Here is a 24,012-nt window from a genome sequence, read left to right as displayed (position 1 = left end):
GCACAAGTGTCTATCAAAATCCCCCTATAGTACCAAGAACCTGAAAAAATATCCGAAAACAAGCCGCAGTCACCAAATGACAACGGTTGGTTAAAAATGTCAATAGAGAAACACGAGCAAAACAGGTCAACAACGCGTTAGAAGCAGACGGAGACAGCGGAGGCCGGTACAGAGAGGAACGACAGCGAGAGAGGAGAGCCCCAGCACGGACCCGACATGAAGTTCGTATATAAGGAGGAGCACCCATTCGAGAAGCGGCGGTCCGAGGGCGAGAAGATCCGCAAGAAGTATCCCAACCGTGTGCCAGTAAGAATTGGGGCAGGGGAAGGGGCATCGAGTGTGACCAGACACCCGCTCTGAAAAGACACCACTGCCTTTCTCCGAGGCAGAGCAGAAATGCCTCGGAGAAACGCAGCGTCCATTTCGGATTGGGGGCGTGTTTGTCTTTTCTCTCCTCCAGCCAATGGCTGGAGGAGAGAATGAGACTTCTTGCAAAAAACACGCCCCCCGATCCGAAAAGGACGGGGCCTGATCGGAGTGACGGGACCTCTTCTCCAATGGCTGGCCAGCATTGAAGAGGCCAGCCAATTGAGAACAGGGGAGAAGAGGGGCTGGTTCAAGCCCCTCTTCTCCAAGTCATTAAATCTCTGGACTTCCGGTTCTGCCTTCGGCAGACCGGATGGTCCCGAGACCTAATAAAGGGCCACTATAAAGAATTGAAGGCCCTTTCTAGGTCATGGACCAGGTAGCCTGCATGAGGCCATTCAATAGGGCATGTTTAAGTGTGGGCGGTAAACTCTGCTCCGCCTGTGGAGTTCGCAGAGCATTTGTCACTCTGCATGGAGGGCAGATTTTCACAAAAACTCCCCCTACGCCGCGTAGCAGAGTATACTCAGGCATCCACCACCACCTGACCTACCGTCCTCTTTCTATTTAAACACAAGCAATTGGGCAGTACCCATCTTGTAGAATTTCTGTACTGCCTCGCAAAATTGGTTTATGTCATCTTGTTTGAAGAACGTGTAGGTCGCCATCCACCATTTTATTCCTTTAAAGGGAAGCCGAAAGAGCATCAGAGTAGCTGCTATTGCCGAGTATTCCATCATTCCACTACCCAATGCCAGCTCTGCCGGACAGCCTGAAGAGTCAATGGCGCCTTCAAGAACGCACTCCAGCCAGCCTGCCAGGTGTGTTGGTTAGTGGGGAATGTGTTAACTGTTAACGCAAGGATAAGTGTTTGCGGCCCTGCGACAATGGGCTTTTTGACATGGCAAACAGCAGTGACAATTAGTCATGTTAACCGAGCATAGGGACTGAGACGTGTATTGTTGCGGCGCTGTGGTGTGGTGAATACCCAAATGTGCTGAAGATGATAAATGCATCAAAATGACCTGTAATAAATAAGGATAAACCTTTGTGATGATGAAACTGTGACCTTATGGAATATCCTACACTTAAGCTGTGTAATTCTTTTCAAGAACAGGCTACAATTCTGAGGAAAGAGACCGGGAATCAGTGTTCTCGTTTGCTGTCAATATTATTAACTTGTGATTTACAAAATATCTTGCGCACTGCATTTCGTCTTCCAGGATCTCTCTGAAAGATCACAGCTGAGCCGAACCAGAGATGTTATTGGCTAATTCATATCAGCAATGACATTCACCGGGTCCTGCTCATCGTGAGCCGCGCTTGCTTAGGCATAATCTGTGACAGCATGTCTAGTGCAGTGCGTTACATTAAAATACTTAAAATGTGCATGTGTAATAGAACAAATAAATGAGTGTGGTGCTAATGGGAATTGTAATTGATTCAAGGCACTTGGCGGTCTACCTGGATGTCAGGGAGCATGACAGTAGAAAAGGCTGATAGAAAATGTGAGCTGTAAGTGATTTGATGCAAGGCCAAGAATCAACACTCCTATTAGATATTAGGTTTCAAACCAGGGATGAGCGAGTGGAGCAACCCCACCCACATACAGAGTTTTTATACAACTCTGCTGAATTCCGCGTAGTGCAACTCAGTGAGCTCCTCCCACCCTTAGGCATGTTACATAATTCAGAAGAGCCAGCACAGGTTAAAGAGGTTGTACAGGCCAGAACAAACCCATTTTGGTCTGGGTGCACCAGCTTCAGGACCAGTAGAGCCAGCAGAACCGCTAGAAGTTTCTCAAGGATCTTGTAGTCCATATTCAACAGCAACAGCGGGCGGTACAAACTCAAGGCTTCCTGGTTCATTGCCCAGTTAAGGCAGTGAAATAAGGAGCACTTCATGGAGAGAAAATAGGATCAATGATCGTGGTGACAGAGGAATGGAAGGGGGTCCTCCAGCGATGCAGGTTGTAATTGTGGGGATAGTGGGAGTGCTGGTTTCCCACTCAATCTGTCAATATTGGTGGTTGTGATCAGAGTGGGTGCGACCCAGATAGTCGATGCAGGTGACACAAGGGGTCAGGTATACTGTACCAATCGGCCTGTCAATCCTCATGTAAAGAGAATGAGGCTCAGAATTAATTCGAGTGCACCCTCGCAGTCTCATTGCGGCTACGTCAGAGGTCCACCAATCCCCAAATTCGTAACCAGTTGTTGAACATGTGGTCATTTAAGGTGGCAGTCATACAGGACAGCTGAGAGAACGAACAATCTAGGGTGGTGTCCAGTACGCTGTTCACCTCCCAATAGCCACGGTACTCCGCTCCAATGGGACAAAACTCCGGAGAGTATATGACATTTTTTATCTGTTGGGGGAGAATATCAGGCCCAGCAAGATGTGGTGGCAATCCAGTCTACCCTCCACAAGGAAATATCTGCCCTCTGGGTCAGGGACCATCTCGTCTGGCTTAAACAACCTCCCTGGACGCACCCAGATAAAAACCTCCTGGGCATAGGAGAAGAAAGGGTGGCAAACATCTGTCCCTGCCAGTGACACTGCAGCCTAATCACTTCAGGGTTCGTCAAATGGGACTCCTGCAGCAGAGCAAAGTGGACAGAGTGGCTCTAAGGTATTAATATAAATGTCACCCTTGGCCATAGTTTGCTATGTTCGCCCTAAGTGGCCAAGGGTATGGCCAAACATAGGTCCCTTGCTCGCTGTGCCTCTGGATTCAAGCTAGTCTAGCTGATGAGGAGTGAAAACCCGAAACCAATAGCGGGATGCTTTTTTCCAGTCAAGGGAGGACCTTGCCTGGCAGTTCAGGCTGGACTGTTTCCATGAGGCGGAGGGTCAAGACTGATTTTCATATGGCTGGGTCCAAACAGGGGTGGCATAGGGAACAAAAGAACGATGGCTTAAACCCAGATCTCTTGACTGGGGGTGAGTGGTTGAAACGTTTCAGCACTCCATCCATCATCTTGTTGTGTTTGCCTGTCCTCTAGAATACTAGTTCAGTCCTCTGAAGTACAAAGCAGGCCTCAAGTGGCAGGGCACTCCTTTGAAGTAATAGGCAGTTCTTTAGTGGGTTCTCTGCAGGTCCAAAAGTGAACTGAATTTTTGGTCTGAGGGTCCACTATTTATACCTGATGCCAGCCTTTGAAGTGGGAAAGCCTTCTAGGCTCATGATGGCTAATACCTTCATATATCATGGCACCTCAAAAAACTCAGCCTATTGGTCCAGCTTTACTAGCCGCCTTTAAGGGTTGGAATCTCCGTGCCGTAAATGGCTGCTTTCCCAACGATCAGTCAGCCCATTATACACAATTTACATGCCACAGTCAAACTGTTCTAGACTACACGTTCTGTTCAATTGCACTGTTAACTTATGTAAAATCGTTCTCTATTCAAGTTTGCTACGAACCTGACCACGTGCCTCAGCGGTTGCTACTAGATCATCAAACCAAGCCTTTCATGACATTAGAGGCAATTGGCTCCCAACGCCAGCAGCACAATTGGAAGAAAATTAAATGGTCGACGGATACTGCCACAAACTATTCGATATGGAACAGAACACTTAAGAACCAGGCTTTGACACAATGTCATACACCGGAAGTCTGGGAACCATTTATGTGCCAACTTATTCTAGCTCTCACTCAGCGCTCTGTTTGTGGTTCAGGTCAAGTAAGATCCACTCAAACATGAAGATAGTTCTCAAAGGAACTTAAACATTTAAAAAGAGCTTTAAATAAGAAGATCAGACTGGTAAAAAATGTATAGAAACTCGTCTCCCCAGAAGAAATCAAAAATCTTCCAGGGATATATAAATGCTCTATTTGGCAAGCAAAAATGAAACATGAGGAAGCATTACATGTGGAGTTATTTTTGGCTTGTCAAGCTAGAAATTCCAAAGCTTTTTGGGTTATAATTAACCGGCTAAACAATGAAAGCGCAATTTTTCGACACAAAGAAAACAATATGACTGTGCCAGCTGGTCACCATATCAGTACTCTGTATCAAACTAATACAAGCTTGTTCATTGCCCAAACTTCATATATCCAGTCTGATAAATTTCTGAAAACTTAAAAGATGTCAAAGAGCAAATGTATGTCTTAGCCTAAACAATTACTGCAAAAAGGATAGCCATCTTAATAAAAAAGCAGAGCTGACGGTGCATCAATTTATAAATTGGATATCGACTTCCGGTTGCAATTACTGGAGCGGCTATTTAGAACTTGTCTGATCAAAGACACTATTCCTGCCTTGTGGCAAGGATCAATCCAGACTTGAGCGGCTGGCGGGGTCTTAGGTATACGGTAACTTTTTCGCAACGAAATCGACACTAAAATTTAGTGCCTTCCTACCCTGGCCTCATATTCTCCACAGCCTAAGAGGGTTGTGTGTTCTTGTTATTCACGGTACCACACGTTTTTAGGGTGCTGTACGTGTGTCCACCACTGATACCTCCTAGAGGTTGTGGCCACCACCAAAAAGGTGCAGGTAGCCGTATATGCTTGTTTATTGGTCCTGAAGAATTGCCATTTAATATAATACAAGGCAAGAAACATGTCGACCTTTTTATCCCTTTAGCACATATTACTCACATACCTAATGGTGAGAGATGTGCGGATTATTTGATTTTAATCAGGGTGGTGACCATACTTTATTAAAATTGTTTGAAGTGGATCACCTACCCCTGTTTTAGTACACTTACCTTTCACTTCACTTGCACCTACACCATTTATCATAACTAACTGTTCCCCCCACACACCTCACTCACCGGCGTTTGGAAATAAAGATCTCCGACAGGAAGGCCCCATTGGGTGCCTGATCGGGCATTGCACCGCCGGCCCGATAAGGAGCAAAGACCCGGTGATGAAGCAAGACACCCGCTTGTTGGGTGTGTGAGGGTCTTCTTTTCCAGAAGGAGTACTTTTTACTCCTATCCATCTTATTGTTTTCACAACATCACCCTGGGACCTGGAGTGATTCTAACACACACTGCGTTAATTTTAGGAACTGCATACCCTTTTGTTTACACAAGGATCAATCCTGCACCCAATTTATAAAAGAAAGGTCCAGTGGCTAATCCCGAGAGCTACCGTCTTATTGCTCTCCAAGACGTTGCAGCTAAATATTTAGGCCTGGGCGTAGCTCGCGAAGTAGCACTTCGCGAAGCTACGCAAAGTGAAGTTCGCACTACGCGAGCTACGCGTAGCACTTCGCGAACTGCGTAGTACCTTGTTCGCACTGTGCCAGATGTCGTTTTCAATGATTGCACAGTGCGGACAAGCAACCGGCACTGTGCAATCATTGAAAATGGCATCTTGCACAGTGCGAGCTGTAGTTTTCTGCTGCTCGAGTAGATTTTTACTCGAGCTTCAGCTTTCTCAACGCGAACTGGTAGTTTCTCATCGCGAGCGGTCGCGAGCATACGCGACCACTCGCAATGAGAAACCTGACCTCCTCGCGTTGGGAATCTCGCCGGGAGGTTTATTTTCCATGCTTGCGATCGCCAACTTGAAGTTGCTGATCGCGAACAAGGAAAAAGTCTCGCCGGGATGTCATTTTGCTTGCTCGCGGTCGCCAACTTGACGTTGAGGACCACGAGCATGCAAAAAATGACCGCAGCACTATGCAACACTACGCTACGCGTGTTCGCACTGTGCTACGTGCAGTTCGCGTAGTGCGAAGTAGCGCGAACTTCGCAAACTACGCGAGCGTAGCGTTGTGCTTTGCCCAGGCTTATAAATATTTCTCTTCTTTATTATTGAAAGATCTAGAGACATGGCCAGCTCAAAACATCTGATGTCATTTAATCAAACCGGTTTTAGACCGATGTTAGGAACTACAGATAATCTTGTAACAATTAGAATGTTAATATCAAACCAGATACAGAAAAATCAACTTCTTTATAGCTGTTTTATTGACTACAGCAAGGCCTTTGACCACATCCAAGGGGATGTGTTTTTAACAGATCCAGTACAAATCTATTTACAGTGAGAGTTAGAATTGTTGTCTTGATAAAGATGGAGTTATGAGCTATCCATCGAAACGCGTCGACGCCCTTGTGAGACTAACACAATCTGTGAAGGGGCTGAAGCCTATGAGTACCTAACAGATAGAAAAATACTGGGTTTTAGCTTGAAAAATTGCTTAACATGGATGTGTATTATCCAAATGACAGATTGTTATTGTCTATTATCTGTACTATCCTTTTTATGTAATTGGGTTTATAACTTTGTTTTTACCATTTGGGACATTTAATTGATGCTAGCTGTGAAGTAACTGACAGTGTTATGGACTACATCCACCCTGTTTTTTAACTGTGCACCCGATTGGTTTTTAATCAATAAATTGATTTGTACTTTTTCATAAATTGAGTTGTCTAGATTATCTATCTGGGATATATGATAATACTTTATGTATATGTATGGTGCCTAATTGAATGAATGTCATGGGGATTGAATGTAGATAACTGATTGTATGTTTTTGTCCTGTTAAGACTAGCGTCCAAAGGATATCCTTTTTTTGTGACATAACTGATACTGACTGTTCCTGCTCATGGAGCCTTTTTATCCATTCTCCCCCCTCGGGCCTACTCAGGGGGCCCATGGGCCTAGGCGGCTATCTAGCTGGGGTGGCACCCAACCCCTGGGTGCCCCAGATTGTGTGACCAGCCATTTCCCACACTTGTATAGATCATGGAGCCTGGTCGGTTTCTCCTGGAGTGGGGCTAATGCCATAAGAGTGCATTTAGGTGAAGGTGAGAGCACAGCTGTGGGCAGGGAGGTAGACCTTGATTTTCAGCACAGACCACGGCATTTGTGTCACCACCCAGACTGGGTCTATGAGACAAATTAATAATCCCCAGTGCCTGGAGGAGGGTTCATTCCGAGCCTGATTGTATGTGTGGCTCAATGATTGGAGCGGCAGACCCTGATGCAGAGGTCTAGCCCGGGACCAGGGTTCAATTCCCCGCCTCGGCGGGTCTTGGGCTCAAAACATTCCACGGACCTGATAATTCTCGCCTCGGTGCCATTCCAATCATGGAGTCCCACTCTGCAACTCTGGGCAATAGCTTGCTTAATCTCTACAACGGCCCCCACAATGCTAAGGATGCCTGGCCTCCACCTTGGGGGTGCCCAGGAGTGGACGCCTCACAGGGAAAGCCAGGATGGGTTCCACAGCGATATTCGTACAAGCGCCTTGAGACCCTTGCGGGTGAGTAGTGCGCTATACAAGTATCAATTTACATTTTACATTTACATTTACATTTTACCCTCATCCTACTCACTCATCTCTTCACAGTGAGATACTGCCCTGGATGCCTTAATATCTGAACTGGGGTGCCCTGAAGCCACATAGGTTCTCCCTTCTTCTTCTCTACCAGTGGGGATTGGTGGCACCTGGTTCAGGCCAATACAGGGCTGGATAGGTCCCCTTTTCTACTACCCCTTCAGACGTAAATCACTTCCTGCAGCTTGTATCTGGCACCTGAAAGGAGGTGGCGTAGGAGATGGCGGTGAAACAGAAGCCTGGCACTTTGAGTACACATCTATTGTCCTTCCACCCAGATGCTAATGCTTCTCTGGCCAGAGTGAGGGTGAATTGGCATGCATGAGATGGTTGAGGTGACCACAGGCTGAGAGGCCGACAAGTTGAGAGGTTGTCCTTACCTGTCATCACAATTAGGTATCACCTGGCACAGACCCAGCTCTTAGGCAAAGCAGCAATGCCGACTTACAGCCAGATGCTGTGCTCCTCTTCTTGGGCTCGCAGCTCTATTTAACTCCAAGCAGTGTCCCACCCAATGCTTGGCTGCTTGTGCTGCTATGGACCGTGACAAGCGGGCCAGGCCCCAGTCGCAACTGCCTTACTCATGCCACATCAAGCATGGGGAAAGACAAGGCCACGAAACCCCATTCTTCCCAGCCAAGCATTGACGTATTCACCACCCCAACTGGAGCGACAGGTGGGGATACCTTAGACAAAAATGTCCCAACAGAAGGGGATAGTCATAATATTTTACAAGCCATACATGTCTCACAGGCAGCAGTTGAGACAAATATAGGGAAGGTTCGAGAAGATGTGGTGCTCCTACTCCAGGACCTATGGAATGCAACCAGCTGCATTACAGAAGCAGGGGGCTGTCTCTTTGTGGTTGAATTGAGGTTGCCGATCTCGAGACCAAGGTGGCTTGCCTCCTCACTCGTACAACTGAAATCCACCATTTTGTGGAAGATACAGAAAACTGCTCAAGCTGCAAAAATTTGCGTTTCATGGGCTTTCCAGAGGATTCAGAACATACAAGACCTGCTGCATTCCTGGAGGAATGGCTCAAATGTTCGATGCCAGCTTATAAACTGTTGCTCTTGTTCACAGTAGAACATGCCCACAGAGCACTTAAACCTCCTCCTGGTGCTTCATGCCGGCCTATGATAGCGAGGTTGTTCACCTTTAAGGACACAACTCTATCTTGCATGAAGCTCGTGCCCACCAGGATCTCCGCAAGCAGAATTAGAAAATCTTAATTTTCTCCTGATTACACACAAGGGGTCCAGACCAGGCGCAGGTCTTATGGATCTGTAAAACAGAAATGCTAGGCCCTCTAAGTGTCTTACACACTCTTGTTCCCAGCACATCTCAATGTATGTGGATAAGGCCTATTTTGTAAAAACCCCTGAGTCAAAGTAGGCATGGCTAACTGAAGAAAAACAGTTACACTGGCTAGCCCACTCTCCCTTGCGATCGATTAGCCAGATGTCCAGGGTAGGCACCGGAGGTGAGTCTGCACTAGGTCTTGCCGCAGGATGTGCAATATGTGGACTGCCTCCCCCTCACTGAGCTCTGGATCTGCAGCGCCGCCACCCTCGCAAAGGTCAATTCAGTCTCCAGAGACCAGAGAAGACCCTCACGCTTCTCTCCACACCGAGGACCACTTGAGTGGCACACCTTCTCCCATTTAGTGACTACAGGGAATGCACTTTTGGCTCCCGGGTCTGAACTACAATCAGCAGGCAACTACTGAACAGCTCCTGATTACTGCCACAAAGGCAGACATTGACCTATATTGGTCTACCACTCCACACCTATCTATGACAAACTGGTTATAAGTTGGGAAACATGTTATAGGGCGACAGATGCTTCTTGAGGGGAAGTATGGAGTAGGAGGGAGGCGGGTTTCTGCAATGCTTTATGGTTTTATTTTATGGTATGCCTTTCGGTTCTTTTGCCTTTCTAGGTTTTCACAGAGTCTTATCACAGCCCAGTCAGCTATGGCTTCAATGCACCCAACCACACATGCATCACGTTCAGCACCTGGCCCCACTCACACAATAGGTGCGCCCTTAGCTCACATGCAATTCACATCCCCAGCCTTGTCCTGGCCCATTACAGTGTTATGTCCTGGAACGTAAACAGTCTGATAGACTGGATTAAGTGCTTAGCGGTGCTGCAGTATGCCCAACTCTATCTCCTTTCTTTCCTAATGATCCAGGAGACTCGCCTGATGGGCATCATATATCCATTCCTGGCACAGCAAGGGTTTGATAGAGTCTATCACACCGGGTATACACGGGGGTCTCACAGGGTAGCAATCCTGCTGCGCTGTTCCTTCTCCTTGGTGGTTGCCCATACTCTGACAGATCCACAGTGTCAATATCTCGCCCCAGGGGGTACGACTGAGGGTGGTCCCTACAATATTCTCTGCCCCTAAGCTCCGCCCACAGCACCGGATTCTTTCTTAGCCATGCTCCTTGGTGTCAATTCAGTTCAATTCAATTTACTTTATTCGATTAATTTGAGTTAATCATAAAAGTTCAGAAAAAACATCATAAGTATATACAATAAAAAATACAGAGGTGACAATTAAAAAACCATTAAAAACAATATAAAAAATATTTAAGAAAAACAATTTCATCTCAGCAAATGTACATTTTCCTAGTTTTTAGTGACTGGCATAAAAAGGAGGCGACACAAAACCAGGTTAGGGGGTCGGGGCAACATTGGCTAGAATTAAACTTGTGCATGATTGGAATTAAAAAACTCTTTCAGTGTTCACGGGAAAAGTTACTAAAAAAGAAAATGTGCAAATCGGATTGAGTCGAGGAGCTGTCACATGGGCAACACAGGAGATCATGGGAAGAGTATATACTGGAAGGAAAGCCCAATATTTAGGGAATGAGGTTAAGGCAAAACCTTAATAAAATAAATCTGTGACATGCCTTTGTTACAAAATCCAGATATGATGAAACCCCCCTCAGCATGAATTGCGCCCTTAAGATACTCACAAACCATAGGTTTGAGGGACTGTGCAGTAAAACTAGCCTAATTTGTAAATTTCAAAAAGAGGGCTTCTAAGGCTTTTTTCTAAATAGACAAGCATTTTTCTGGGAAATCAAACAGACTTTCTACGTCCAAGTCATGAAGAGTATTTTTTACATATGTTAACCACATTATGCTATGTAGATGTTCTAAAGACAGACAATCCACAATGATTTGTTGAGTGAGGGTAACTGTATCTCTGCTCCATATTGTGTGCCAAAGGAGGATTGGTGCTACATTTATTTGCTCAGTAATGTGTGGTATATTCAGCTTGAGATGTAAGTTATAATTAGAACAACTGGTGGGAAGGCTCACATTTTCTTCCAAAATGAATTTTCAAATGGTTGTAATATCTTTACATTAGCATATCACCAAACTCCTGCACCATAGGACGCTACAGAAATTGATTTAGCTCCATACACTTTCTTAACCGTATCTAAATGTCTTATGCCCAGCTTTTTAGTAAACAATTTGATGGCATTGGTGCTCTTTTCTAGCATCATTCATCGATTATCCACCATATTGGACCAGGATAATGTGTGATCACAGCTCACCCCTAAATATGAAAATAGCTCCTTTTGCACTACTTTGCGGTCAGAAACAAAAAAGGTAGGGGGATTCTTCATCTTTCGCCCTGCAACTAGAAGAAAAGACTTGGCCTCATTTGTTTTTAAGTCCAGACTTAGCATATAGTTTACAATAGGCCTGGGCGTAGTTCGCAGAGTTTTGCTACGCGGAGGTTGCAAAAAAACTCAGCGAAGTTCCGCGAGTGGCAGAGTGCAGTGCGAACTGCAGTTTGTGCAGGTTTCCTGCAGGTTTCCTGCAGCTCGGGTAGAAATTCTACCCGAGCAGCAGCTCGCGCTCGTGAGCTTACCTTTCACGATCGCGAGCGGGGAATAAACTCCCTTCACACATCGTAAAGTGGAGTTTTCTGCACTCTGCGAGCTCCGCGGAGTGCGGAGTGCAGAAAGTTCCGCAAACTCCGCGAACGGAGTGAAGTTCACCACCCAGGCCTAGTTTACATAAGTGTCTAACAGTTTCTGGAGGCCCTACCTGTGCGGGCAGTTAACATAGCATCATCTGCATGTAATAAAATTGGAATGCATGTCTTGTTTATTATGGGGAAATCCAGGGTTGATTCTAAGAGTCGGGACTCTACTCCAGTTGTGTAGAAGGAGAACAGAAATGGGGCCAGAACGCACCATTGCCGGACGCCCCTGGTGATTATAAACCATCTGTTGCACTTCCCCTGTTGCCGATAACATACACAGGCTTCGGCCTTTGAGTACAGCTGCCTTAAAAAGGTAATTATATCTTGATCTACCCCCATTTTCTTCATGATCCTCCATAAATGTGAATGGGTAACGAGGTCGAAAGCTGCACTTCAGTCCTTATAGGTCATATATAAATGACCTTGTTTGGTATGGGTGTATTTTGCTATCTGCAGACTCAGGTTGAGACATTGGTCTTGTGTACCCCTTCCCTTTTTAAAGCCCTATTGGGCCGGGATCATGAAGTTGTTCGTCTCTGCCCAGGCCTCCATTTCATTTAGTAAAACTCTGCCCATGAGTTTCGGCCTGTTGTAATGTATGGGGACACCTTTGTCTCCTTTTTGGTGTATAGGTATTAATATTGCTTTATGCCAAGATGCAGAGGTCCTCTTTAGCAATAGCGTTAAACACGTTCGTAATCACCGGCCCCCAGAGTTCGGGAAGGGCAGTAAATAAGTCTATAGGGGTGCCATCAAAGCTGGGGGCATTATTACTTGTGCATTGTCCTAGGGTATTGATTATATCTGAATGGTTAAAAATCAGATTGTTATTGTGGGATAGGACTATGTGTTCATGAAAGTCCCTATATTCCTCCCACTTTCAATTAAAAAATGTATTAACTTACTCTACCCAAGAGTGCTCATGGATGTGATTTTATGCAAATAAATAAAATACATAAATAAAATGAAATAAATTACATTCTCAAGGTTGGGGCCTGTGGATGGTTTTAAAAATGGGGCATTAACTACTGCCGAAAAGACCCTGGTATTGTTTGTTACAGATGCTTGGAACAATTTTTCCCCGGCTTCTTCCTTTAAAAACCTTACCTTATTCTTCCTAGCAGTGGAATACATGAGGTAAGCCTGTTTTTCCAGGCAGGGGTTTCTTGGTACGGTCTTTAGTGTATGGTGCGGATGGGAAAGAGATTCAGTACAATGTCTGCCAAACCACTTCTCGCCCTTGCCTATTAGATGCCCCCCACTCTTCACGAGTTTCTTTTTTACATCTGACAGGATTGATTTCTATTTCATGAAGCCTACTTGCAACCACCCAAGGGATGAGGACTGCCTTGTCTATATTTTCCCATTTAAGTGTCAACCCATTCTTCTTAGCCACATGTGGTTTTATATTTGTGAAGTTAGTACCATGGATTCCTACTCAACATAATTGGCAGGTTACAGCCGCATGATCGCTTAAGCTTAAAAAAGTTACCGCAGTCTTACTAAGGACCCTTCTCAGGGAAGCTGATGCTAATATAAAATCAATAGTGGAGCTATTTAGGCTAGAACGGTAGGTTTTTAACGGATGGCCGGTAATTTCCTGCATGGGATTAATTACTTCCAAATCTTTTGTAATCATAAGATTGTTTAGTACATTCCCATACTGGCTGTGGCAAAAGTGCACACCTCCTCCTCTGTCTTTGTCGAGTAGACTACATATTGGATTTAGGGCAAAGAGACAGGGATGCACGTTAAAATCACCCGGCCATAACACTTCTGGATCTATTTTACACAAGTTAAATAACCAATTATTTTTCTCTTCCACTAGAGTTGAAACCTTATGCATCTCACCCCCAAATAGATTATTGTAAAAATGAATTAGTAAAACGGTGTTGCCATCTGGGCCTTAAAGGATCAACATGAAAAAATATTGAGATTCAGTATAGAAAGAGAGTACTTCAAATGATTCTTTAAGAGTGTCATGATCCCGCCCCTCGCCCAACCATACTTTGATGCAATTGCTGGGGTAAAATATGATCTATAAACATCATATTGATGGGTCCCAATGTCCTAGTCTCTAGAAGGAAGACTAGATCGAAGGTGGTAATGAACTTGAGCCAGTCTGGATTTAACAATTTATGGCCCAGCCCTGCAATGTTCTATGTAATAGCAGTAATATGTATCTATCATTTGGCAGTATATCTTGAAAACCCTTGTCTACAGGGATACGGGTGGCTACTGCATTTTGGGCCCCTTCTTAGTTTTTCGCCAATCACAGGAGTTCAAATCTGACAGCACTGTAAACCGATTAGAATTTTGTAAAGGGGGTGCAGTGAAAACACTGAGCCACGTGTACGGTTGGGCCTTTAATAAGGGATGAATGTGGTTATATGGCCAATTTCCATTTGTACAAGGCTGAGGTGGTAAAAGTTTATTTTTAAAAAACAAGCGGTAGGGCAAATATTTGAGATGATGTAGATGGTTGACTAGGCAATAAATGAAGAAGTTTTTCTGCCATAGCTGGAGTTTTAAAAGTTAAAACTACACAATCACCCTGGATAGATTTGTCTTGTTTGCCCACCTAAGTAACTCTTCTTGCCATTAAAATTTTGTAGTGCCCCTCTGACTGAGCGTTGGTGAATTTTTAAAACCGGAGTATTCGCCAAAACAAGCACATAGGGACAAGCCGCTGGAAGGAGGTCAAGCCTCGGACCCTCTTCGGATTTGTGCCCAAAACGCAGGCCCCCTGACCTTGTAGCCAATCTAACCTGATCAACCTCCTGCGGATGAGGTTGGGGTCAGGGGGCCCTCGCTGATTCTACAGCTTTGCCCACACCAGAAGCCTGAGGTAAGTGATTTTCAGTGGACAGAAAAGGAGACTGATGCAATGTAGCCATGGAGTGAGTTAGGCAATTCGACAAAGGTCGGGAGCTCGGGCCAATAACATACACTACGCTATTGCCAACTTCCCGTATTTGTTGATTCAATTCTGAGGAACTAGGAGGCACAGATCTAGTTTTTGCTAGCTCCTTGACAGCTTTTTCAATGGCATCTAAGCACTGGCACATTGGAGATAGGAGCCCGTTGAGCTTTTCAAGTAGGTCATCCAGATTCCAAACCTTGGGGGCATATCTATCGACTGGGGTTGTAAAGTCTACGCATAATCAGCTAATGGATTTCCTGCATGTGACTTACATTTTCTGGGACGCTTAGGGTTGGTAGCGCAAAGAACTTTGGGAGGACCCCTCTTTCTTTCAAGAACAGATGCTACAACGGGGAGATATATTTTCTTGGGTAGGAATAACTGTGATAACCCGAGAAGCAGAGGGGGGACTGACTATGGCTGTAGTGATGCAAGGAATCTGGTCCTCGTTATTGGTCTCTTGCGATATGGCCTTTACTACGCTGTCAACCCCACCTGTCGATAGCCTCCTCTCTGCATGGGCAATTTCCATAGCTATGGCTGAAGAGGCTTTCGCTAAGAATGTGTCTAGAGAAGTAATTGTTAACTCTACAGCAGGTGCGTGGGGTGCGTTCGGGTATTACTAAGAAACGCTTGCTTTGCACTATGGGAGTTTGAGTAATTTAGGTAAATTTGGGAGGTCAAACACGCTACAGGTGGCGATGATGTTGCACTAAGTGGGAAGGTTTATGGAAGGAGGGGCGAAAGCCAAGTTTATAGTTAGGTGGTCGGAAAGGAAAGGTTACGCCGTTTTTTGATTGAGGGAGGAAGATGTTAAGTTGTTAGCAGGTAAGCTAATGAATGTTTCAGAAGGGTGCACAATGGGAGGCAGTGGAGAGAGTAGTGTATGGTGGGAGTGTTGTGTATATTTGCTGTGACAGCTAGTGGGAAGAAGTTTATGGGTAGAAGTTGACGTAGGTATAACATATCAATCACTGACTTTGTGAAAGGGAGCCACCTCAGATTGTTTGTTTACAGCTAATTGGGGGTGAAACCGAACAGTGCAAACAACATTAATAATAATTATGAGGTGTATGAGATTGTGTTGTAATACTGGTGCTTGGAGAGTTAATGCATGTTCAATTGTTTTCTTTCAGTTACCCCTGACGAAGGACCCCAGAGGTCCGAAATACATTGGGTTACAATAAACTGCTTTTTTATGGATTTGGCTTTGGTACGTGTTTTTGACTTGAGGTTCGGATGGCCCTGCATGAACATGAGAAACTTGGAAAATTGCTTTTCCTGGCACGTGGATGCAAACAGTGACGCACGCTAAAGCGGAAAATGAAAATAGTGAAAAAAGGAGTCAAATGATAAATTAGTGATAAACCATAAAGTATGGCTGCAAATGCAATTGAAAAAGGCTGTGACACAGGCTTCGAGCCTATAGGTGTTCCATGATAATGTTGTTCAGTGTCTTCTTCCTCACCATCCTCTCGGCGTACTTTTCCACTGTATTCAAACTTCCCTTTGACAAGAAGTCAGGGGGGCCCAGCCTCTTCCGCGCTCTGACCACAGAGAACGGGCCTGCTCTTGGCCCGGTCTTTGCCCGGCCCCTCGCCAGCGCGCATTCCGCGCAGCAGGAGCCCAGGTAGCCTTGGTGTCATAGCTCAATTGCCTCCAAGTCTAGCTATCATAGGAGGTGACATTAATGCAGTCCTAGGTCCTGCACCCAATTCTACTGATCCACAATCAGATTCTCAGCACCAAAGGGCTAACTGCCTACACAAATGGGTGACCGCTCTACATTTATGTAACGTGTTGGCACCTGGAATCCTCGACAGAAGCAATACACACATACCACTGCAGTGCATCATACAAACGCACACATTGATATGCTTCTTGTGCCTGCTACCAATGTTTAGTTGGTTTCACAGGTACAGATGCACCCACGTGGAATCTCTGATCATACCCCTTTGCTTCTTTGCATTGGTACACCAGACGCAACCAAACATCCCACGTGGCAGCTCAACGCCTGGCATCTTCAAGATACAGCATACACTCAGGATGTAAGGCACAAAATAGTGGTATATTTCCACACAAACACAGAGTCGGTCCAGTCAAAGGGTACTCTCTGGGTGACATGTAAGGCTACTAATCGGGCATGCCAAAGCCATCCTCCAACAGAAAGAAAAAGCACAACATGATCGATTCACCCAACTTGAAGCTTGAAACCTACGCCTAAAGACACACCTTAATGGCTTTAACCACAGTGATATCACAAGGGAACTGACCCTACTTTGAGAGATTAGGGTCCACTTGCTAAGAGCAGCAAAACAAATTTGGCATGCCTCTACTGCACCGGTATACAGGTGGGGGGACATACAACAGTAAGTTGTTCAACTGGCTGGCCTCTCGACACCCTGGGAAGGTGGATCATACCTGAGATAGTGGACAGCCAGGGCTCTATGCATCCTCCCTAGATATCACCAAGGTGTTTGCGGACTACTACGCAACGCTAAATAGGGCCATTCCCCGTCCCGACTCTGAAAAGGCCACCATCCTCCTTGATGAATACCCTTGCCCAGCCTTTCTTGCACTGAACGGCGAGAGCTGGACCAGCCAAATACCCTAGAACAAATTCGGAGATGCAGTCTCAGCGATGGTGCCTGAAAAAAACATCTGGCCCACATGGCTGCCCAATGGAATTATACCCTAAATATAAATATATCCTGAGGCCTTGTTTATTAGCTGTTTCTAAGGAGGCGGTACACTCGAGCTCCTTCCCTCGACACATCGATCACTATAGTGGTCATAACAAAGATGCACCCATCATCAATCTCCATGCTCCGATTACCACCTTATCTCTCTTATTAATGGGGAAGGTAAGATCCTGGCAACTGTGGTGGCCAACCACTTATGAGAAGTTCTTCCTTCTCCAGGGCATCCTGACAAATGCGGCTTCAGGCCTGCTAGGAGCACGAGGCACTGATTGGTGCACTTACACATGGCACATGTCCACCGTCATAGGCTTTCATCTCCAATGGCTTTACTTTTGATAGACTTAGAGAAAGCCTTTGATATGGTGGACTGGAACTAACTGACCCATGTGCTGGAGAGGGTGGGATTTGGGCCCTGCTTCTGTGGATTCGTAAGTATTCTGTATTCCTAACTGCCGGCCTGAGTGCAAATAATCACGATGGTTTCTGACGAAATTGCCATTGGTTGGGGGATCAGGCAGGGTTGTCCCCTCTCCCCACTCCTTTTTGCGTTGGCCATCATGCCACTTTCTCTGCTTGTACGATGTGACGCACAGATCAGAGGATGGGATTGGGACACGAAGACCGCATTGCACTCCATGCGGATGATGTGCTGCTGTATTTTTCAAACTCATCAGACATTGGCCAACTGTGTCTCTGCCTCTTGCATCTTCTGCGGAGGCTTCAGGATTGACAGTAAACCCAGCCAAACTGATTCTCAAACTACTTGCATCTTCACGAGATTTTGTAGATTGTCAAATACCTATCCCAGTACGTCGTCCTAGTTTCCAGTATCTGGGCATCCAGGGGGCTCTTGACCCAGCCCTAAGCTGGCCTCTTAACATCAGCCCCTCACTAACAAGGTCAAAGTGGATCTTAAGAAGTGGTAGACTTTACCACTGAACCTCATGGGGAGAATAGACTTCTATAAAATGATTGTACTGACCTGTTTCTTGTTTCTCTTCCAAATTTACCCCATAGTATATTTCGCTACTGGTTTAGAGAGATGGAATCCATGCCCCGTTTAACCCTACCCATCTGTTAACATGCTTCTTACAACGGGGCCTTGGATATTGTTAACTTATACTTATAGTATTTGGCATCCCACCTCTTTATCATCAATGGTTGGCCTTGTGGAGGAAGGTCGGACGCGCTGGGAATACTACGAATTATGGAGTTGCTCTACGGCTGCCCCATACCCAGGATGCTTCTGGAAGTGACTCAGCTGATGTTCAGTGGGTGGAGGGATGCGCTGCAGCACAGGGGATGGTGGAAGATAATCACTAAACACACCCACTTGTGACTCAGCATGTGGTATGGGGAAATGGTTGCGTTGGAAGGATTTGCTCGACAGGATGCTATTGGTTTCACTGTCTTGTGTGACATCTGGGGCAGGTCACATATGGCTTCTTTTCAAGAGCTTCAACAGACATACAAATTATCCAAAACGCTATTCCACAAATTTCTGCACCTACGTTATGCCCTATGGGCGCATATCCTCCCAGATACAAGTGTCCCAGAATTCAGTCCATTTGGGGCTCTGGGTAAGGGAGGCGTCTCCCAGATTTATCGTACCTTCACATACTACCTACACTTTACTTACCTCACCCCTGCTAGGCTGTTTCAATAGGGCCTTAGAGCTTGCCCCGAGTGTGGCCGCTGCTCTCACGCCCTGGCAGACTTCATTCGCACAGTGTGGTCTTGCCCCATAATACCACGCTATTGAGAGGTGGTGCTGGTCGAGTTTTTAAACGTTTTAGATCTGACATTGGAGCTCTTTCACCTCCTGATCCTGTTGGGAATGGATGACAGGATGGGTGGCTCCTGAGCTGACAGGGCACTGCTCGGTACCGCTCTGGTGGTAGCTAAGAGAGACTTTGCAACCCACTGAAAGGCCTCCAAAGCACCTAAGCTGTTGACATTGAGATGAAGAGTAGCTTGATACTCTCAACAGGAGAAGTCAGTATATGAGGCACAGAGTTGTCCTGCAAAACATGCCATGTTCGAGCACATGATGGGGTAGGTGACTACACCGTACACCACGCTAATAAATGAAAGTACAATATAGACCGAGTGGGACATTTCACTTCTCTTGAACGCCCACCATATTCCTTTTTTGACACTTCCCTTAACTTACTCCTGCAGAATTCTTGTCGCAGCATTGATGCGGTCACCTGACCCTTGGGGCACGAAATTCCCATTCGTAGGATAAGATTATATCTCTACCCTTGACAAGGGATGATTCACTACTTGTCTTGTGTGTGTGTGTGTGTGTGTGTCTGTATGTTTTACATCTCTACGATTTATGATCATAAAATAACTCAGATAAATATTTGGGATGTGTGACACGATGTACGGGAGGAGCTTTGCATTGCGCTCTTAGCATTATTTCATTGACACATGATATCCTAACTTCATTCTATACTCCCTAAGGGCAACCCAGGGAATCCTAAGTATCAAAATATCACACACTTTTTTTCTTCCAGGTTGGAACATAGGATATCCTCAATTGGTTTACCTGCTAATAGGCACATATTTGACTTACAACTCTATGTAAGCACATTGTGGTCATCATCTGAAAGCAGAACGCTTCCTCCGAACCCTGACCAAGGGTAGGGATACTTATTATCACTTATTTGGTCCTGATGAAATCCCACGGATCCCTCCAGGAACGCTGAGCCATGGAACAGGTTGACCTACATGACCTACACAATTGCACACATTGCCAAATAATTTTTCTTCATAACTAGGAGCAAACAATTGATACATTACCTTTATCTTTTCCAAGGGGACCATGGATTAAATTGGTTTTTGGTACCCCTTAGGTATTTTTAGCTCACCCTCTCACTTATCCCACACATTATCATGGCTATTTGATTAAAAGATCTCTGCCAAAGACCCCTCTCTTGTTGCCCATGGGATACTGCATTTCCAACCCCACGAGTAGCTAATCCTAAAGATGAAGAATGACACCTTCACGGGTGTGCGAGTGAGAGCACTACTTTCTAAATAGGAAGGTCCCCTCACTTGTGCCAGTTACCTTACCAGTATTCTCATACTTGTTTTTGGGAGCAAGGGCTCTGGACCTTTTATTAGCTCCTTGTCCCCCCTCTCTGTGTAACTGATATTTCAAGGCATAGACAGTTGGGCAATGTGCAAACATATTTCTGTTCAGTTAGGAAATTGTTGAAAGCTTTTGATTGCAGAGATTACATGGTCAAGGCCATATTTTCATGAATGTTTGATATAGGGATGTCATCTTGCTGCAACCACCAAACTTTAATAATATACTTAATGACAGTGATGACTTATTGTGACATGTGCTTTGTAATCAAATCCTTACTGTCAGGTCTAAGTGGAATGGAATAGACATTGATCTTTTATTCATTGTCAGGCTCTCAGAAGACTTCCGTCTGTGTCCAGGCTTTTGCTTCTCTACTAGTACTGCTAACAAGTAACAGTTCAATACAACAACCATCCCGGTCTCTGCCATCTATACACCCTCCTATTCAATTGCCCATCATTATATTTCAACTTCTCCCACATTGTACATTAGCTACTCATGCACTCACATATTAAGCTAACCATCCTATAAAACCACCCTTTCTGGGGCTCAATCACTCTTTTACCCAAGAACTCACATATCTACCTATTTATCTGCAGTCTCCTTAACATTTTTAAATATATTGACTTTGAAAATGTTTTGTAATTTAGAAACATATTTTACTGTAATTTATTTTGGAAAATTCATGTCTTACCTTATAGTAAACACTCCAATGTATAACACTACAATGTAAAATATGTCTATCGGTATAAAGTATGCAAATACATGTTCTCCAATTTCATATCCAACAAAAGCGAATATCAGAGTGTTAGAAAAAAATGTCAGCATTTTCCAGAATCTGTATTAGGGGAAGAAAATGGAATTGATTTCACTGTAGTAACTGATATCTTAAATTAGGTTAATGAACGTTGATATCATTTTTTTCCCAAAAAAATATCACAACAATATATAATAACTTTCATATATCAACTCATGATTTAAAATTAACATATCATATGTATCTTGTAAACAGGAACTGAGGTTCTGTAGCGATCCGAACCCGTGAATTCGGTATCGTAGTACTGACACGATTTCGGTACCAATGAACCGCAAATGATCCATTATAGGCATGACAGTGTTTTCGCTGCGCAACTAGCATGAATTCACTGGGAAATAGGGCATTCTGTTGTAAAGTCATGGCATCCATTTTAGTTACGGCATCCATCTTGTTTCTTGCCCTCACATAGTCAATGAACGGACGATGACCCCGGCAGAGTCACCTTGTTAAAGACACGTAAGCTCGAGCCCCGAGAAAGGCTGACGCTGCATGACTAGGCAGAATCAAGCTGCCTCCCCTGCCTGAGGCCAGTCCTGCTATACTGGTTCTCGTGTCCGTTGTCCTGACTGAAAGGCCGAAGACGGTAGCCATGCCCGTTTATGATCCATAAACACCTCTTATCCTACTTTTCAATCCTTTGCACCTGGCTCTGCTCCTTTCCTTCTGGGCTTTTACAATGGGGAGGTTACCATTTTTATGATGGGGAGGATCGGGCAAAGAATGGAAAACTGTCGAGAGGACCTGATCGAATACCGAAAACCTACAACTAATTATTGTTTGATGTCAAATTTACTGTTTGTTTGGGATACCGGGTTGGGCATGAGAAATATTCGTGTAATGTTGCCTAAAGACATTTTGCGTGTATTTAAAGAGTAACCACTTAATGCAATTTGAACAGTCTCGTAGATTCTGCCTCTGTGTGGTTCCTATGATTTCTGTGTCCCTGCAGTAAATAAACCTTGGTCTTTGACGCCACCATCGAGAAGCCCGTGTCTCTGTTTATTTGTGCACCGGGACAGGAGGAACTCAGGGGTCTTCGGGTGTTGTTTCCCTGACACCTCTGGACTCTTAAAAGTCCAGAACCTCAAATTGGCGCCCAATGTGGGGCGACGTCATCCGGTACCGGTCCAAAGCCTGAAAAGTTCGAGAAGTTTCGTGTGAAGATTCCGGAGGGAGGTACCCCGCTTCATCGATCCCTGCATGTCGTAAAAGTGGCCCGACGATCTCTTCCACGAGGGTTCCCGTTCCCAGACGGCTACAGAGGACCACTGCCCTGACTGTCGCCCTGTCTTGGACCCGAGGTGCAGACCTTAGTACGGCGAGACGTAGACGGGTTCTCCTTGGTGACGTCTTCCACATTTCAGTTAAGTATTTAGTGGGTTACGCTCAGTTTGGTTGTTCCTTGTTGCTCTTGTTTGATTCGTAGATTATCATTGGTTGCTCTTGTTTAGATAATCTTTGTTTTGGTATTAGTTCATTTGATAGGCCTAAGTTCTCTGCGCATTTTTGGTTGGAATTTGTCTTTGTTTGTCATGACTACCAGTAGTAATTGTTTCTTGTCCTGGTTACGTTGCAACGGGGATTCCCGGTTGGAGGGTTCGTGTTCGGTTCCTCCGATTGGAACTCCTACATATGAGCTCTATTGTAAACATGGTGTGGGTCCTATTACGTATAATGAATTATGGGTCCGTTGTACCAAAAAAGATGGTGTCCTTAGTTGGCCACCGCATGGTAGTTTCGAAACGGAAATACTAGACAATCTAGAAATGAAGTTGTTCAAGAGAAAAGCCCGGCCGGCAATGTTTGATTCTTTTCGCGTATGGCGCAAAGAAGCCAAACAGAGAGAAATTAGGAAAACGAAGAAAGAACAGAAAGAGAAAGGGTTGACTTTAATGGAGTCTGCTAGGCAGCTGCACGTCAACGAGACCGAGAAAGCAATGGAGATGGCGAATAGAAAATATAATTTGGCAATTGATAAATGTTACCCTGCATTGCCATCATGTCCTGCCAAGCCGATGGAGGATCAGGAAAAGGATCCTCTGTTGTCTTACCTGTTGAACTCACCTCCACCGTATGCACAGGGTATTACAGTACCACAGTTACTACCTGTTGTACAGCCAGCTGCTGGTCAGCCTGGAATAGTTGCTCCACTTCCTTTGATTGCAGCTCCTATCCTTCCCGTGGTTAATGTTCCTTCGGCACCCCCTCTTCCTGGGTCACCTGTTCCGTCTTTGCCTGTCGTTTCACAAACTGCATTACCTGCTACTCCTACCTTTACTATTTCATCTGCTTCAGCTGTCCTGTCCCCGAACCCTGTGAACATTCTGACTCCGCTTTCCGTTCGTCGGAAAATAACCGACCCTGTAACTAATATCTTAACTCCTCTCTACAGGTCTTTAATTGGGACCCCCGTTTCTGACTCTATACAGAGACGTAGCCAGCTTCCTGGTCCTCAGGAACGAGACATGTTAGATTCGACAGCTCTTAGGTGGATGTCGAAAGCTGTGAAGTATGATGCACGAAGAGTGTTAGATACCTTTATGCAATGGAATGAACCTACTCAACGTTACGTTTTTGACGTGATGTGTTCTCTTGTGCGTGAAGAATGGGAAGATGATGATTTAGACTCCGTCCCCTCTGACCTGATAAATATTCAACAGAAATTTGCCGCAGGAATGGTGATAGGTCCAGAAGTAAGAGGAGCGATAGAACTGATTTTAGCTTATAGGGATGAGTCCCCTCTTCGAGCGACAAGAGACCCTGATGGTTCACCGATTACTACTAGGA

General features: G+C 45.2%; 1 protein-coding gene across 1 annotated transcript in view; it reads right to left on the bottom strand.

The window, feature by feature from the left end:
• Positions 1–24,012, bottom strand: part of LOC146860813 (sperm-specific sodium:proton exchanger-like) — a 4,738,575-nt gene that overhangs the window by 3,420,816 nt on the left and 1,293,747 nt on the right. The window contains exon 5 of the mRNA XM_085646173.1: positions 21,103–21,246. Coding sequence (XP_085502299.1) covers positions 21,103–21,246 — 144 coding nt within the window. The remainder of the gene's footprint in view (positions 1–21,102; positions 21,247–24,012) is intronic.

The sequence above is a fragment of the Triturus cristatus genome, chromosome 3_1 (assembly GCF_964204655.1).
Source record: "Triturus cristatus chromosome 3_1, aTriCri1.1, whole genome shotgun sequence".
In the NCBI taxonomy this organism is placed as follows: Eukaryota; Metazoa; Chordata; class Amphibia; order Caudata; family Salamandridae; genus Triturus; species Triturus cristatus.
This window is presented reverse-complemented; position numbering and strand designations above follow the sequence as displayed.